At 46.4% G+C, this 18,930-nt stretch overlaps 1 protein-coding gene across 1 annotated transcript in view; it reads right to left on the reverse strand.

The window, feature by feature from the left end:
• Positions 1 to 18,930, reverse strand: part of ppp1r13bb (protein phosphatase 1, regulatory subunit 13Bb) — a 125,769-nt gene that overhangs the window by 24,236 nt on the left and 82,603 nt on the right. The window contains 1 exon segment of the mRNA XM_038777831.1: positions 11,567 to 11,722. Coding sequence (XP_038633759.1) covers positions 11,567 to 11,722 — 156 coding nt within the window.

Below are 18,930 nucleotides of genomic sequence, written 5' to 3' on the forward strand. Positions count from 1 at the left end.
ATTACTGATTTAGACCAAAACATATGGGGTATCATTAGGAAGTTTGCAGATGATATGAACATTAGCCAAGGTGTAAAAGTGTGGAAGAAAGCTGTAGTGTGCAGGAAAATATCCACAAACTGGATAGGTGGGCAGAAAAGTGGTTAATGGAATTCATTCCATAGAAGTGTGAGGTAGTGCATTCGGGAAGGATACAGGCAAGGGAATGCACAAGAAATGATATGTCCTATGGTATGGTAGATATATGTGCCAGGCTGCCCAAATCCCAAAGGGAAACCTGAACAACCTACCACAGGGTTTGCAATTTGCATGTTATGAGGAGGTATCTGAAGTCAGGACATCTCAGATCACTTGTGAATATTTTAGACAACAAGAACACCGTTACATAGTTAACAGTACTTTTACAAATATTTCCCACAATATTCTAGCTTTAAATAAATTCAGAGCTAAACTCACTTTTGGTGGCAACAGTCCTCGTAGATATTTAATCTATTAAAGAAATTCTAGTAATGTTACCTCAAAATGTCCTCCAGCTATAGGAAACTCTTTCTCAGGCTTTTCCTCCTCTCTTATTCAATACTGGGAAGCCAGAACTTGTCTCAACATCCTTGCAGACACGAAATACCTTTCTCTGATGGCGGCAGCAGCTGGTTTTTCAAAAGCCTGTCTCCAACACACCATCGTTTTTTCAGTAAATTTAGATTACCCAATTCATTTTTTCCAATTAAGGGGCAACTTAGCGTGGCCAATCCACCTACCCTGCACGTCTTTGGGTTGCGGGGCCGAAACCTACACAAACACGGGGAGAATGTGCAAACTCCACACGGACAGTGACCCAGCGCCGGGATCGAACCTGGGACCTCGGCGCCGTGAGACAGCAGTGCTAACCACTACACCACCGTACTGCCACCCCCAACACACCATCTTGGCAGCATCTTATAGCCATATTTTAACGATATTCAGTTTATCCTTAAACATGTTTTGCCCTTTGATCCTGTATGCTATTGTTTCTACAGTCCATTTGAAGAAGTTCCTTTTCCCAAAGTTAAATAATCTTTCATTTTATGAACACTTTTTTCAAAATAAAAGTAAATTTACAACTTTGTCTCACCCATTTACAATCTCCCAATTGTATATGTTCCTTTTGAAATACTTTGAAGCATTTATTCATACTGTCCACCAGCATCGATCTTAGCTCTGCGCTATCCACTTCAACCACTTGACTTCACACCTCTCTTATTGTTCTGACCCTTGCAGTCTGTCTTCAGGTTAATTAAACTAGTCACTTCCATATTCTCACACACACAAGCCTGTATCACAGTGTATTTCAGCGATAATAGAAAATATCAAGAAGTCCAATTTTTCCTCATAGGTTTTGGGCAAGCGTAGAGGAACAGTATGATCTTAGGAGTATATGGCTACAGATCTCTGAAGGTGGCAGAATAGTTAGATAAAGTAGTCAACAAGGCATGGAGGATTCTTTCCCTTATAGGCCAAGGCTAATAGTATCAGAGAAGGGAATGTTAAATGAGCACTATTAAGACTGCAGTTAAAGTACTTCATACAGTTCTGATCACCTGATTACAGCAAGGATCTGATCACACAAGATAAAGTACAGAAGAGATTTATAAGGATATTATTAGTAATGCAGAATTTTGGCAATGAGTAGGCTGGGTTTGTTTTCCCTGGAATAGAGCAATCCAGGGAAATTTCATTGAGATGGATAGGAAAGACCTATTTACATTTGCAGATAGGTTAATAATCGGGAGATATAGATTTTTTAAAATGGTGGATGGATCAAAGGGAAGTTGGAAATTGTGGTTGGACTGGATAACTCTCTTTCAGTTGGAATGGACACAGTGGACCAAATCCTCTCTTCCTGCAGCTTAAATCTTTCCATATTCAAGCATGAATTTCTGATCTTAACTGGGTGGATAGAAATGAAATAATCTTTTTTTAAATTAGTGTCACAAGTAGGCTTACATCTGCTTCAAGAAGACCAGTATCAGAAACGGTGCCAAAGAACAACCAGGCAACGTGCCTCAATGACTACCATCCGGTGGCCCTGACATCGATAGCAATGAACTGCTTTGAGAAGTTGGTCATGAGGCATATCAACTCCATACTCCCAGAATGCCTAGATTCATGCAGTTCGCATACCACCGCAGCCGGTCCACAGCAGACACCATCTCCCTTGCCCGACACTCTCATCCCTGGAGAATCTCGACAACAAGGACTCCTATATCAAACTCCAATTTATTGGCTACAGCTCTGCCATCAACACCATAATCCAAGCCAAACTCATAACAAAGCCTCGGAGATGGCTCCTCATTCTGCAACTGGATCCTCGACTTTCTGACCCATAGACCACAATCAGCAAGAATAAAACACAGCACCTCCTCCACGACAGTCCTTAATACCGGGGCCTCACAAGGCTGCGTACTTAGCCCCCGACTATACTCCCTATACACACATGATTGCATGGCAAAATCTGGCTCCAACTCCATCTACAAGTTTGCTGATGAACAATGAGGAGTCAGAATATTGGAGGGAGATAGAGAAGCTAGTGGAGTGGTGTAACGACAGCAATCTCTCTTGCAATATCAGCAAAACTAAAGAGCTGGTCATTGACTTCAGAAAGCAAAGTCTCGTACACACCCCTGTCTGCATCAAGGGGGCCAAAGTAGATATGGTTGACAGCTTCAAATTCCTAGGTGAGCACATCACCAAAAATCTGTCCTTGTCCACCCATGTCGATGCTACGACCAAGAAAGCACAACAGCGCCTATACTTCCTCAGGAAACTAAGCAAATTCGGCATGTCAACATTGACTCTTACCGATTTTTACATGAGCACCATCACAGCCTGGTGTGGCAACTGATCGGCCCAAGACCACAACAGACTTCAGAGAGCCGCCAATAATAATAATAACCTTCATTGTCACAAGTAGGCTAACATTAACACTGCAATGAAGTTACTGTGAAAAGCCCCTAGTCACCATATTCCAGATCGTGTTCAGGTACACGGAGGAAGAATTCAGAATGTCCAATCCACCTAAGAAGCAAGTCTTTTGGGACTTGTGGGAGGAAACTGGAGCACCTGGAGGAAACCCACACAGTCACAGGGAAAATGTGTAGACTCCTCACTGACAGTGGCCCAAGCCGGGAATCGAACCTGGGACCCTGGAGCTGTGAAGCAACAGTGCTACCCACTATGCTACCGTGCTGTCACCGCCCAGTCCATCACACGAACCCGCCATCCATTGACTCTATGAACACCTCCTGCTGCCTTGGGAAAGCGGGCAGCATAATCAAAGACCCCTCCCACCCAGCTTACTCACTCTTCCACATTCTTCCATCGGGCAGGAGATACAAAAGTCTGAGAACACGCACGGACAGATTCAATAACAGCTTCTTCCCTGCTGTTACCAGTTTCCTAAATGACCTTCTTATGGACTGATCTGATTAATACTACACTCCTGTATGCTTCATGCGATGCCTGTGTCTATGTATTTACATTGTGTACCTTGTGTTGCCCTATGACGTATTTTATTTTCATGTACTAAATGATCGGTTTGAGCTGCACGCAGAACAATACTTTTCACCGTACCTTGGTACACGTGACAATAAACAAATCCAATCCAATCCAACATTAAGACTGCAATGAAGTTACTGTGAAAATCCCCGGGTCGCCACTCTGGCACCTATCCGGGTACACTGAGGGAGAATTCAGAATGTCCAACACCCCTAATAAGCACAGCTTTCGGGACTTGTGGGAGGAAACTGGAGCACCCAGAGGAAACCCACGCAGACAGTGACCAAAGCCGGGAATCAAATCCGGGTCCTTGGTGCTGTGACTGAACAGTGCTAACCACTATACCACCATGGTCAGCACATGAATCCATAATTACTCTGTGGTGTTTGAATTTTAGTAGTAGCAAAGAATTGGTCACTAACTCATCTACTTTCTCGGGAATGGAACATAATACAATGGTGGCTATCAAATGGAAAAATGGTGCTTTGAAAAATTTTTGTAATATGGTAGCTCATAAAAATACATGCATTATTTTTCTAAATTCAATACTCGGAACCTTGGAAGTTTTAAGTTTGTGCAGAAAAGGACTTCTGTTAGCGGCCATGTCCGATTAGGTCATAAACACGGCAGCTCCCACCTGGATCGGGGTTTCAGGCCTTTAAACGGGGCGGCATCGGCACTTAGAAGGTGAATGGGAAAGGTGCTGGAGAGGTTCCCCTCACTGGTGTATGAAGGGAACCAGGAGCAGGACCGTTAAACAAGCGATTGCGGGGAAGAGAGCGGAGCGGGTCCGGGAGGACAAAATGGCGGCCGGCGCGGACCATGAAGCGTGGGCCCACTGGTCGAGAGAGCAGGAAGACTTTCTGAGGAGCTGCTTCGCAGAGCTGAAGACGGAGATGCTGGCCAATATGAAGGCCTTCATGGAAAAGATGGTGGAGGTTCAGAAGGTACATGAGAAGGCGATCAAAGAGGTGGAGAGGAAGGTATCCGAGAATGAGGACGAGATCCTGGGCCTGGCGGTCAGGGTGGAAGCGCACGAGGCCCGACAGAAGAGACGGCAGGAGAGACTGGATGACCTCGAATATAGGTCTCAGAGTCACAACCTGCGGATCCTGGGCCTCCCCGGAGGTCTGGAGGGGGCGAACGCGAGCACGTATGTGACTACAATGCCGGGGACGCTGATGGGCGCGGGGGCCTTCACGCGGCCCTTGGAACTGGACGGGGCGCATAGAGTCCTCGAGAGGAAACCGAGGGCGAAGGTTATAAAGTTCCACCGCTTTACAGACAGGGAGTGTGTCCGGTGTTGGGCAAAGAAGGAGCGGAGCAGTAAGTGGGAGAACGGTGAGATTCGCATAGACCAGGACTTGGGAGCTGAACTGGCGAGGAGGCATGCGGGTTTCAACCGGGCTAAGGCAGTCCTCCACAGCGGGAATGGGACAACTCTTCGCCGCCGACTCATCGCCAGCCCAACTCATCGCCAGCCCAACTCATCGCCAGCCCAACTCATCGCCAGCCCAATAAAAACAGTAGTCAACAGACTTCTTAACAGCGCTCTGGAGTGAATGGAATCTATTTAAACCAACAGACTTCTTAACAGCACTCTGGAGTGAATGGAATCTATTTAAACAATTTAAACCTATAGAAAACGCAGGATACACGCAGCAGGTCTGGCAGCAGCTATGGAGAGAGAACAGAGTTAACCTTTCGAGTCAATGTGATCCTGAGGGATACATGGTGACGATGGTTAGCACTGCTGCTTCACAGCGCAAGGAGACAAGCTCAATTCCGGCTTGGGGTGACCCTCTGTGTGGAATTTGCAGTTCTCATGTCTGCGTGGGTTTTCTCCGGGTGCTCCAATTTCCTCCCACAGACCAAAATGTGCAGGTTAAGTGGATTGGCCATGATAAATTGCCCCTTAGTCCAACAGTTAAGTGCGTTATGGGGTTATAGGGATAGGGCGGGGGAATGTGCCTGGTTAGGGTGCTCTTTCAGAGGACCGGTGTAGACTCAATGGGCTGAATGGCCTCCTTCTACACTGGAGGGATTATATGATTCCCCCAGAACCTCCACCATGTTTAAATAGATTCCATTCACTCCAGAGCGCTGTTAAGAAGTCTGTTGGTTTAAATAGATTCCATTCACTCCAGAGCGCTGTTAAGAAGTCTGTTGACTGTACTGTTTTTATTGGGCTGGCGATGAGTTGGGCTGGCGATGAGTTGGGCTGGCGATGAGTTGGGCTGGCGATGAGTTGTCCTAGACCCTCCACAGCAAAGGGGTGGCTCCTGCACTCGGTGAAACTTTGGGTAACGTACAAGGACAGGCACCATTATTTTGATATGCCGGATGAGGTGTGGACATTCATTAAGCACGAAAAGCTGGACTTGAACTAAGGGGCAGCTGCATGTGGGTGAAACACGCAGGCGAAGATGTGTAACTGGGTGTTGGCCTGGTGTAAGTTTGTTAGTTGAATTTAAGTTTGTTTGCTTTTCTTTTCCTGTTTTTTTGTTTTGGGGTTGGGGTAATGCCAGAGTTGTGTTGTCCGATGCACGGGAAGGGTCTGGATGGCACTTACCCTCTTGCCCTGTGGGGGAGGAGGGGTTGGGGGCCCGAAGGAGCAGACAATAGTAAGGTTGGAGATAGAGGCGGAGCGGCTGGGGTCAGCTGACTTACAGAAGCGCAATGGGGGGAAATCAGTGTTAAGCGGGTGTTTGGCATGGGGGGTTGGGATTAGGGGCTGGGGGGGGGGGGGGGGTGGGGTTGCTGCTTTGCTGACTGAAGGGGAGCCAACTGTTGGGTACAGATGGAGGCCCCCCAACCCGACTCTCCATCTATCCCCAACATGCCCAAATGCCTGTTCTCGCATTTAAAGGGGTTGAAGGCGGACATGGCCATGCTGCAGGAGACGCACTTAAAGCTTGCTGACCAAACAAGGTTAAGGAGGGGATGGGTGGGCCAGGTGTTCCATTCGGGGCGAGACTCAAAGACCAGAGGGGTGGCAATTCTGGTTAGTAAACCGGTGCCGTTTGAGGCAGGGAGGACAGGGAGGAGACGTGGTGGACAAGGGGGGCAGGTACATAATGGTGAGTGGCAAGCTACAGGGTGCCCAGGTGGTGTTGGTGAACATGTATGCCCCGAACTGGGATGATGTGGAATTCATGAGGCGCATGTTGGGCAAGATCCCGGACTTGGAGTCAAGTAACTTTGGGGCAGCACGGTAGCATGGTGGTTAGCATAAATGCTTCACAGCTCCAGGGTCCCAGGGTCGGTTCCCGGCTGGGTCACTGTCTGTGCGGAGTCTGCACGTCCTCCCCGTGTGTGCGTGGGTTTCCTCCGGGTGCTCCGGTTTCCTCCCACAGTCCAAAGATGTGCAGGTTAGGTGGATTGGCCATGCTAAATTGCCCGTAATGTCCTAAAAAAAGTACGGTTGGGGGGGGGGGGGGGGGGGTTGGGTTACCGGTATAGGGTGTACGTGGGTTTGAGTAGGGTGATCATTGCTCGGCACAACATCGAGGGCCGAAGGGCCTGTTCTGTGCTGTTCTATAACTTCTAGACCGGTCTAAGTCCAGGTCGGGAAAGAGACTGGCGGCGGCCAGGGCCCTGTGGGAGTTCATGAATCAGATGGAGGGCGTGGACCCGTGGAGATTCACACGGCCAAGGGCGAAGGAGTTCTCCTTTTTCTTTCATGCCCATAAAGTGTACTCGTGGATTGACTTTTTTGTGTTGAGCAGGCGTTAATCCCGAGGGTGGAGGGGGTTGAGTATTCTGCCAGTGTGGTCTCGGACTATGCCCCGAACTGGGTGGACCTGCAACTGGGGGTGGAGCGGGGGCAGCGCCCTCTCTGGCGACTGGATGTGGGGTTGCTGGCAGATGAAGAGGTGGTGGCCAGGGAGATCGGGCGAGTGAGGGCCAAGGAAGGTAATAAGGCATTGAGCCCAGAGAGGATCAATGAAGTCTTCAAGGAGTTTTATGGGAAGCTGTACGAGTCAGAACCCCCAAGGGGAGGTGAAGGGATGAAGCAATTTATGGATCGATTGAGGTTCCCAAGGGTGGAAGAGGATCAGGTGGAGGGACTGGGGGCCCCCGATTGAGTTGGAGGAGATAGTTAAGGGACTGGCAAGTATGCAGTCGGGCAAGGCCCCGGGTCCGGACAGCTTTCCCATAGAATTTTATAAGACGTTCTCGGAGCTACTAAGTCCACTTCTGCTAAGAACTTTTAACGAGGCAAAGGAGAGAGCAACCCCCCCCCCCCCCCGACGATGTCGCAGGCATGGATCTCGCTCATTTTGAAGAGGGAGAAGGATCCGCTTCATTGTGGGTCCTACAGGCCGATATCGCTCCTGAATTAGATGCCAAATTGTTGGCAAAAATTCTGGCGACCAGAATAGAGGACTGCGTCCCGGGAGTGATCGAGGAGGACCAGGCGGGTTTCGTTAAGGGCAGGAAACTGAACACAAATGAGGAGGCTCCTGAATATTATTATGATGCCCTCAGAAGGAGGGGGATGCAGAAGTAGTGGCTGCAATGGATGCAGAGAAGGCCTTTGACATGGTGGAGTGGGGGTACCTGTGGGAAGTGTGAGGTAGGTTTGGATTCGGGGAGGGATTCATAGTGTGGGTCAAACTACTGTCTCAGGCCACCGTAGCGAGTGTGTCCATGAACCGGCTGAGGTCGGAGTATTTCAGGCTGTACCAAGGGACGAGGCAGGGGTGCCCCTATCCCTGTTACTATTTGCCCTGACAATTGAGCCGTTGGCCATAGCACTGAGGACTTAAGAGGAACTGGAGGGGGCTGGTCCGGGGGGGGGGGGGGGGGGGGGGGGGGGGGGCATCGGGTTTCCCTCTACGCGGATGACCTGCTATCGTATATTTCGGACCCGCTAGAGGAGATGGGGGAGGTCATGCGGATCCTGGGGGACTTTGGAAGCTTCTCGGGGTACAAGTTGAGCGTGGGGAAAAGTGTAATCCACGCTAGGGGTCAGGAGGAGAGACTGGGAGAGCTCCCGCTAGGAACTGGGATGCCCTACACAGGCTCAATTTATCTCGGCTTGTAGAGCAGATGGAGGGAGACTTTAAAAGGTGGGACATGCGGCCGCTTTCACTGCCGGGAAGAGTGCAGACTGTGAAGATGGCGGTTCTTCCCAGATTCCTGTTCGTTTGTCAGTGCCTCCCCATTTTGATCACCAAATCCTTCTTCAAGCGGGTGAAGAGGATTATCACGGGATTTGTGTGGGCAAACATCATGTGCCAGGCTCAGTTTAATTCAGTTTAAGGTGGTGCACCGGGCTCACATGACGACGGCGAGAATGAGCAAGTTCTTTGGGTTGGAGGACAGGTGCATGAGATGTGCAGGGAGTCCGACGGACCATGTCCGTATGTTTTGGGCATGCCCGGCGCTTAAAGAATTCTGGCAGGGCTTTGCGAGGGCTATGTCCAGGATTTTGGATACGCGGGTGAAGGCGAGTCCAACAATAGCAATATTTGGGGTGTCAGAGGATCCGGCAGTGCAGGAAGCGAAAGAGGCCAAATTGTTGGCCTTTGCCTCCCTGGTAGCCTGGAGACGGATCTTGTTAATGTGGAGGGACTCGAAACCCGAGCTTGGAGACCTGGGTTAGTGATATGGCTGGGTTCCTCAGCCTAGAGCGAATAAAGTTGGCCTTGAGAGGGTCCTTGCTGGGGTTCTCCAGGTGGTGGCAACCTTTCCTTGACTTTCTAGGGGAGCGGTAAAATGTCAGCAGCAGCAGCAACTGGGGGGGGGGGGGGGGGGGGGGGGGAGAAAGAGAGATTGGGGGGTTCAGGTGGGGGGGAATTGTCTATTTAATGTATATTTGAGTGTTGTATAATGATAACAGCCACCTTGTTTTGTTAAATATTTTTCATTTATTTTTCTGTTATGTAAAAATTCTGGTTGAAAAAAGTTTTAATAAAAACAATTTTTAAAAAGTTTGTGCTGAATGGTAAAATTGATTCACTTAATACTATCTTTCTTAAAAATTAATGCAATGTTTAACAACATAATTTTACCCTATAATCACTGAAAGAGCAAAGCATATATTCTATTTGCCCACAATGCCACAACTGGTTCTCAGTATGTGTAATAAAAAAAGAAACTTAATTTAAAGAAAGTCTATACCAGCTAATTCTGCCAATTTTCTGCCCATCTCCATTTCTGAAAGCATCAGTTCAGTTTATTTGGCACTACACAATATGTTAATTCATAATGCAATTATACATGAAAGTTCCATGGGAGGTTTTATACTTATCAGTTTCGATTATGGCAAATTTAACAATCCTGTCACTTACCCACCAAGTTCAGTACAGGGATTGTTCAAATACAACCCAGCCTATTAAATGTTGTTTGGTTGTACACTTAAAAGTAATATTGTGACTATTTAATAAAATTAAATTTTATCTGCCTGGATTGTGTTGATTAATGGACTTTTTTTGTTACTTGGATGGGATTTTTATCCATGTTTGTAAATGATTGTGAAGCTAGGAGGTACTTCTGTAATTAAAAATGAATGAAAAATGAAATGAAAATCACTTATTGTCACAAGTAGGCTTCAATGAAGTTACTGTGAAAAGCCCCTAGTTGCCACATTCCGGCACCTGTTCGGGGAGGCTGGTACAGGAATTGAACCGTGCTGCTGGTTTGCCTTGGTCTGCTTTAAAAGCCAGCTTTTTAGCCCTGTGCTGAACCAGCCCTTTTCCTGTTCTTGCTGGTAAATTTAAAATGGTTTTAAAACATTCTTCGTTAAGTTACATTGTGCCTCTGGAAGCAGAACTGAAAAGAAAAGATTTTTTAAATGCCTGACAAGTGTAAAATCATTGTATTTCAATCACAAATCTTGCTTTCACAAGATCTTGATTTAAAGCTGGGAGAATAATTCTTTTAAATAATGAAAGAATAAAGAAATTACTAGAAGGTCATATGAATAACAATTATATTGAGCAGTTTCATCTTAACTTTTCCATCTAGAAAACCTTGTCACAAATAGATCTACTGTAGTTATATAAAACAGTGTATTTGCATTACATATTAACGACTGTAGAATAATAATAATAATCTTTGTCACAAATATGCTTACATTAACACTGCAATTAAGTTACTGTAGAAAGCCCCTAGTCGCCACATTCTGGCGCCTGTTCAGGTACACAGGGAGAATTCAGAATGTCCAATTCACTTAACACCTAATTGGATCATGTTCATGCAAATTATCAAATTACATTCAGAGAAACATTAGAGAATTTGTAACATTTTATACGACTGGACCATTAAAATCAATGGCAGGCTGTTGGAATTATTTGTGAACCATTGAGTTTTGAGGAGTTAAAGCAGGTGGAAAAGGTTTCATTCAGCTTAATGGTAGTTTAACAGCCAATCATAAAATGAAATTTCACCCACCAGGCATGTACAAAAACATGTTAGATATACTAAATATAATCCAATCCAAAAACTCTCAAACAGCATTCTAGCTTGTAGCATTCAAAATTATAACAAATACATCAATCTATTCAAAAAAGCAGAACTGTATAAAGACGTACAACCCAAGCTTTCATAATTTTTAAAATGCAAGGATGAACCAGAGTCAAGACCCACATCCAATCAGACACCACCCAGGAGCCAGTCAGCTTGTGTCTAAGACTTTCATCTATGTATAATGGAACAGAAAATAAAAGACAGACAATTGTAGAACAAATTAGGCTTAAAATTTCTAATGTTTTTACCTCAAATATTAGCTGTATTTTTAAAAAGATTAAAATTTCATAATCTAGTACTTCTTGAATGAATACATATGGCATTAACATTTAACTCTACAATTATGTTTATTTGCAGCTATATTTGGCTTTATGATAATACCCACTTGTATCTACAATAAATTCATAGGACTATTTTGCAACAAAAATATTAAATATGACCAGAAATGTTCCAACTGTCACTTCGAAGGCAAGCAGCAAGATTGTCTTATGCAATTTTAAAGCATACAGCAGAATATGTCCTTTAAACAAAGTCAGTAACAGTTCCACAGACTCACAATGTAGTTTGTCAGGAACAGAAGTTGCCAAGTGGTTCATACTATGATCTGGAGACTTGAGTGAGATAGTAGAAGAAATTAAAACAGGATCCACTATGATGTCTAAATCAGAAACTTTCCAAATTCGTGGAGGTTTTTTCAAACTGCCATCTGATTCTGTCCAAGAAGTCAAAGCAAAGTGAGTCATTGAAGGACCCAGCAGAAAAGCAAAAGAGAAGCACAAGAACACAAAAGATAGTAAATTAAACACGAAAGAAAAGAGAAGAAATCTGAAATACTAATGTTATAAATTCAAAATACGGTGCTATAAAAAAATGTAAACCCAAGTACTTGACAACTTAGTAACTTACTATATTTAAGCTCTTACCGGTTGTTAGTATGTGAAGACACCTTAAAAGAATGAAACACTCAGATAGGTATGGTACAGCAGTCTGGGAATAAGGCCACTTTTGAGCTGTTCCAGGGGAGGGAACTGGTGCCAAGAAATTGTTATGATGCAAGACCAGACTCCCGAGTTTTTGGCAATATCCCGTTAGGGACTAATAACATTTTGTTTAAAGTACACAAAATGTGAGAGTCAAGAAACTTGCTCGGAGAATTCACAAGATTCCATGAGTTTTGAACAAACAAAACAAACTTTACTATTCAATGTCAAACTTATAAAACCATTTAGTGTTGATGTTATACTCTTAACCTTCAAGGTTAATGAGGTACGTGTGAATAACAGGAAAACTGTAATTGAACACATCACAATTAACAACAAATGCGACTAACCACGGATTTCTCAGCAACCTACCAGATGCAGCAAATCAACCAATCTCTGAAAATCTGTCTGCCTCATCATGGATCCCAAACTTTTGAGGACCAAGCTACATAATTCTCTCAAACTTGTTCCAAAGACTGCACACCTCCCAGGGTTTCAATCTAATTTCCTTGGTCACCATTTGCTTGAATTTCTATGTCTGCACTCTAGTCTCTACTTATTGGTGCAATTTCAGCTTCATCAAACTAGCACTGGTTCAAATTTCAGAAAAATATTTTATCGAGGAATTTATATATTTACAAATCAAACACAATCAAGCCAACAGGGCTGCAAATAGCCAAATAACACCCCACCATCCCTCCCCCCAACTCCTCTTCATACCCATTTTATCCTCCCTCCCCCCCAATTGCTGACATATTAACTGTTCTCAAAAAAGTCGATGAATAACTGCAATCTCCGGGCAAACCACTCCACAGAACCTCTCAAGGCGAACTTTATCTTTTCCAGCTCAAGAAATTCCGCCAGATCACTCACCCACTCCTCCCTTATGACTTACTGCCTTTAATGCCTCCCACAGCGTGGTGGCCGAAACCTCACCCGTGCCATTCAGCTCCACATATCCCCGAATGACAGCCCTCACCCACTCGCAAACCTCATTTGACAGCAGCCCCACATTCAGCCTCAACTGCGGCCGCTGCTCCCACCCCCCCCACGATTCACCTGCAAGTCCACCCAATGCGACGCATGACCCAAAACCACAATTGCAGAGTACACAGAATCGACCACTCCAGCCAACAACGTCCTATACAACACAAAACAGTCGATTCAGAAGTACACCCTGTGCACATGGGAGAAAAACGAGAATTCCTTCGCCCTCGGTATACCAAACCTCCACGGGTCTACCCACCCCAATGCTTCCATAAATCCCCTCAGTTCCCTCACCACTGCCGATACTCTCCCCGACCTAGGACTCGACCGATCCAATTTGGGCTCCAAAACTGTATTTGGGTTTGATCCTGGCCCCCTGTTTGTGTGGAGTTTGCACATTTGCCCCATGTTTGTGTGGGTCTCACCCCACAATCGAAAGATGTGCAGAGTAGGTGGATTGGTCGTGCTAAATTGCCCCTTAATTGGAAAACAAATGAATTGGGTACTTTACATTTGTGAACAAAAAAGATCATTACATCACTCAGTTCCCAAATTAAAAAGCGACAGAAGGATACCATTCAGCTCATTGTGCCTGTTCTGGCTGGAAGGGTTATCCTGCTTAATCACACCATTCAGTTGGCCTGTAAGGTTACAGAACTCCTGGTGAGTATTCAAGTTTTTAAAAATGTGATGAGGCTTTCTGCTGCTATCGCTCTTTGAGGCAGTTTCAGAGTCCACCATCCTGAGTGAAAAAGATTACTTGAATTTTTACAATCAATCATCTCAAATCTATGTCGCCAGGTTATTGACTTCTCGGTTCTATACACCTCAATGAAATCTTTTCTCAGTCTCCACTGTTCCAAAGAAAACCTCAGCTGCTCCAAACTTTCTCAGCAGCTAAAATTTTCCATTTCTGGCAACATCCTTCTAATTCTCCTCAGCATCCTCTCTATTGTGATCACATCCTTCCTGTAATGCAAAAACCAGAACCGCATGGAATACTCCAGCTGTGAACTAAACAGTGGTGCCTGCAGTTCTAACATATCTTCCCTGTCCTGCTCTTATATTCTATGCCTTGGGCAATAAAGTATGCCTTCTGAACCACCTTGTCCATCTGTCTTGTTACCTTCACGGATGGGAGTACATTATGACGATCCCAGACCAGACCCCAACAGTGGCTAGGACACTGGACAGAAACCCCAATTTGTTTTTTTTTATATAAATGTTTTTATTCTCCATTTTCACATTTTCCTCCAAACTTTACACCCCACCGACAACAGTAAACAGTACACCACCCCAAACAACACACACACACACGTTGTCCAACCTCTGAAAGAGTGCCGTACATGATACCCAAGAGTTGTAAACCCACCCCCCCACCAACCCCCCCCACTCCTTCCCAACACCTCCCGTTCACTACCTCGTAAAACCCCTTCCCCCAATCTCGGTTCCTTCCCCTCCAACTTTCCACCCCGGCTAGACCACTCGGACCCTGTTCTGCCAGGCTCCGATGGCCGCAGCCCCTCCCCCCACCTCACTCCCGTTCACTGGCCGGCTTAGACCGGCCAGCGTGGAGGCGCCTGCCCGGGTCCCTTTCCCCTTTGCCCGACCCTAGGAAAGCCCAAAAATTCCCTTTTAGCACACAAACCCCGTATATCCACCTACACCCCAAAGAGCCCTCATTTTAACATATAGAACAGTACAGCACAGAACAGGCCCTTCGGCCCTCGATGTTGTGCCGAACAATGATCACCCCACTTAAACCCACATACCCGTAACCCAACAATCCCCCCATTAACCTTACACTACGGGCAATTTAGCATGGCCAATCCACCTAACCCGCACATCTTTGGACTGTGGGAGGAAACCGGAGCACCCGGAGGAAACCCACGCGCACACGGGGAGGACGTGCAGACTCCACACAGACAGTGACCCAGCCGGGTATCGAACCTGGGACCCTGGAGCTGTGAAGCATTGATGCTAACCACCATGCTACCGTGAGGCAGTCCCTCACTTTGAGTGAAAAGTTTGAGTGAAAGTCCCATCACTTTCCTTGTCCAAATATATACATCGGCTCCTTTAGCCCATACACCCGCATGCAGTGAAACAAACAAACAAAAAAAAAGAAAATACAGTCATGAGGTTACATCGGCACATGGCCATTTCTCAATTTCTCAGTTCTGCCACAGTCCTTCTGCCTTCGCAAACTCCTCCGCAGCCGTTCCAAAATAAAAGTCCTTGAGCTTGTAAGTCACCCTCAGCTTCGCTGGATATAAAATATCGCACTGCACCTTGCTAATGTACAGTGCCCTCTTCACCCGGTTGAAAGCAGCCCGCCTCCTCGCCAGCTCCACCGTAAAGTCCTGGTATACACGTATATCAGCTCCAGCCCACTGCACCACCCACTTCTGCTTGGCCCAGCACAGGACCTTCTCCTTCACACTGTTTCTACGGAAGCACAGAGTCACTATCCTTGGTGGCTCACTCGCCTTTGGTACAGGCCTCCACGACCGATGAGCCCGATCCAGTTCATATCGGGAGGGATCCTCCCCCTCCCCCAATAGTTCCGCCAGCATCGCAGCAAAATACTCAGTCGGTCTCGGCTCTTCAACTCCTTCGGGCAGCCCCGCAATCCTCAAATTCTGTCGCCTGGACCGGTTTTCCAGGCCTTCCATTTTTCCTCGCAGAGCCTGGTTAATCTCCATCACCTTCCGCATCTCCTTCTTCATCGACGTAAGTTGATCACCATGCTGCAATAATGTCTCCTCCACTTCCTTCAGCACCTCCTCTTGCTCCCGCACCTCCGCCACTGCACTCGCCACCGCCGTCGTCACCGGGGAAATCGCCTCCTCCACCAGCACTCAAAATCTCCCTCATCTCCTTCCTCATTGTCTCCATGTATTTTGTAAACTGCCTTTCGAATTCCGCAGCCATTACCTTAGTTATTTCTTCAGCCGTAAGCTATGCGGCCTCCCCTTATGCTCCAGCCTCCGTTTTCCTTCGTGACCCCACGGTGACCTTTCCACTCCCCAACGAACTTTCAGCTGTTTTCACAGCCGTTTTCTTACTGGACCTCGACATATTCCTTCCCTGTACTTTCTCCTGTCCTACGCTGCCCCTTGGACTGGGCGTCAATCCCCGACAATGCCGTTCCCGAACGGGAGCCCTCCAACGCGCGGCTGCCTCCCGCCCGCCATCACCGGAAGTCAGCCGTCACCGCTTCTTCAATGGCCTTTGTCCCCAATATTTTATTTTAATGTTGTAAGACTGTGAGGAAAGGACACCTCTCTCCAGGAGTGATTTCACGCAAAAAAAAGGGGTGGGAAACTTTATTAATAACACAGGATTTCAATATCTTTAATATCACAACATCACAAGAAAAATACTCCTTAATTACTCCTTAAATAATGCTAATCAATATAATGTCACACTAACCCTTAACTGCTATCTTTATTCCCCTCAGACAACAAAACCATCTCTACACTCACTCCACTTTAAAATACCAGTAGCATCCAGGAATACCTGGTGTAGAGAGATGACTGGATACTCTGCTTGGAGACTGTTGCAAGAGATTTTTTAAAATAAATTTAGAGTACTCAATTTTATTTTTCCAATTAAGAGGCAATTTAACATGGTCAATCCACCTACTCTGCACATCTTTGGGTTGTGGGGATGAGACCCATTCAGATACGGGGAGAATGTGCAAACTCCACACGGACAGTGACTCGGGGCTGGGATCAAACTTGGTCCTCAGCGCTGTGGGGCAGCAGTGCTAACCACTGTGCAACCGTGCCGCCCTGAGGCTGTTGTAAGGGACAGATCTAAATCTTGTCAGAACAATGCATAAATTTTGGCTGTATTTCTTCAGTAACTGCTTCTCACCTTGTTTCAGCTCACCTTCCAGCCACACAATTCTGAACTTCTGAGAAAGAAATTGCTAGTCTGGCTGCAGAGATATTTAACTGAATTTCAGTGAGAACAGACGCTTGACTTCTGCTCACATCCCAATCTAAAACTCAAAACTGCTTTTCTACAAAATGCCTGGAACCTTAACGTCGCCCATTAATTATATCTTACCGAACTGAAACAAAATATATCTAATTAATCCAAATAAAACTCCATTAGCCCTAGCTTTTACAATGCCTTAAATGCCCCTCTGGTTCCAAAACTTTCAAACCAGGTTTCTTAAAAACACAATTGCAGCAGTCATGCACATTAACCCAGGCTTTTAATCTTTACTGCACCAAATACCTATAATACTACATATACATACATATATATATATACATACATATACATATATATATATATATATATATATATATATATATATATATATATATATATATATATATACACACACACACACATATACACACACACACATAGATACAAAGAACTTACAGTGCAGAAGGAGGCCATTCAGCCCATCGAGTATGCATCAGCCCTTGGAAAGAGCACCCCACTTAAACCCACACCTCCACCGCATCCCCTCACTGGGGTAACCTCACTTAACCTTTTGAACACCAAGGGGCAATTTAGCATCGCCAATTCACCTAAACTACACATCTTCGGACTGTGGGAGGAAACCAGAGCTCACGGAAGAAATCTACAGGTGCTCCGGTTTCACCTCAGTCCGTATATCTGACATCACAACATGCACTCCAAGGTTTCTCTGTTCCTCGACACTTCTCAGAATTCTACAATCAGTCTTGTATTCCCTTGCTTTGTTTGCCCTTCTCAAATGGATTAACTCATCTCTTCAGATTGAATTCCATTTGCCAATTTTATGCACACCTGACCAGTCGACTAATATCTTCCTGCAGTTTAGTTTTGTTCCTCAACATCAATACTGCCAGTTTTTGCATCATCTTCACAATAGGGATCCCCTTGTTCTCACTGTCCATCCCACCCGCCTGCATATTGAATGGCTCATACCCCACTGTTCCAACCACCTCCGGGTTGACATCACCAAAAAGGCCTCCCCAACCTGCTTTTAGCATTTAAAGGGTCCATTCCCCATCTGACCAAATCTTAAATTTCTCAAAAATCTCCCAACAATTCCTCCCCATTCTATCAGCTTTCTACGCAAGCGTCGGAGATGTAAAACCTGGACTTCCGGTGGCGGCGATGACGTAGGAAGCCGCACATTTGGGAGCTCCCATTTCAAACGGACTTTTCGGCTCTTTTTAGAGCCCAAAACGGAAATTTTTCGACGTCTCCCGGTGGGAGAAGGTGTGCTGATCGACTTTCTCCGCAGTTCATGACTGGAACTCAGAGTGGAAAGGGGGAAAAAACGGCAGCAGCTCCCCAGAAAAAACAGGGGAAGGAATCCAAGATGGCAGCCGGTGGAGTTCCAGAGGAGTGGAAGCAGTGGGCCCAGGAGCAACAAGCTGCTCTCCTGCGCTGTTTTGCAGATTTCAAGGCTGAGGTACTGAGCTCTCTGCAGGAAACGAACAAAAGGCTCTCAGAGATTCACACGACCCAGGGTGCTGCCATCAAGGCATTGCAGACGCAGGCCACGGTCCTCATGAGTAAGGTGGAGGGGCACGAGGCACTCCACAAGAAGTGGCAGGACCGCTTTGAGGAGCTTGATCCCGCATGAGGCGGAAAAATCTGCGGATCTTGGGCCTTGCGGAGGCGCTGGAGGGGTCGGACCTGACACCCGACAACCTACGTGGCTACGATGCTGAACTCGCTGGTGGGGGCCGGGTCTTTCCATCTGCCCTTGGAGCTCGAGGGAGCACACAGAGTACTGGCCAGGAGGCCCAAGGAGAATGAACCCCCGCGTGCGGTGCTGGTGAGGTTCCACCGGTTCAGTGATCGGGAATGTGTGCTGCGCTGGGCCAAGAAGGTGAAGAGCAGCAACTGGGAGAATGGGGTAGTACGGATCTACCAGGATTGGAGTGCGGAGGTGGCTAAGCGGCGGTCCGGGTTTAATCGGATGAAAGAG

Source organism: Scyliorhinus canicula, chromosome 2 (genome assembly GCF_902713615.1).
Source record: "Scyliorhinus canicula chromosome 2, sScyCan1.1, whole genome shotgun sequence".
NCBI lineage: Eukaryota > Metazoa > Chordata > Chondrichthyes > Carcharhiniformes > Scyliorhinidae > Scyliorhinus > Scyliorhinus canicula.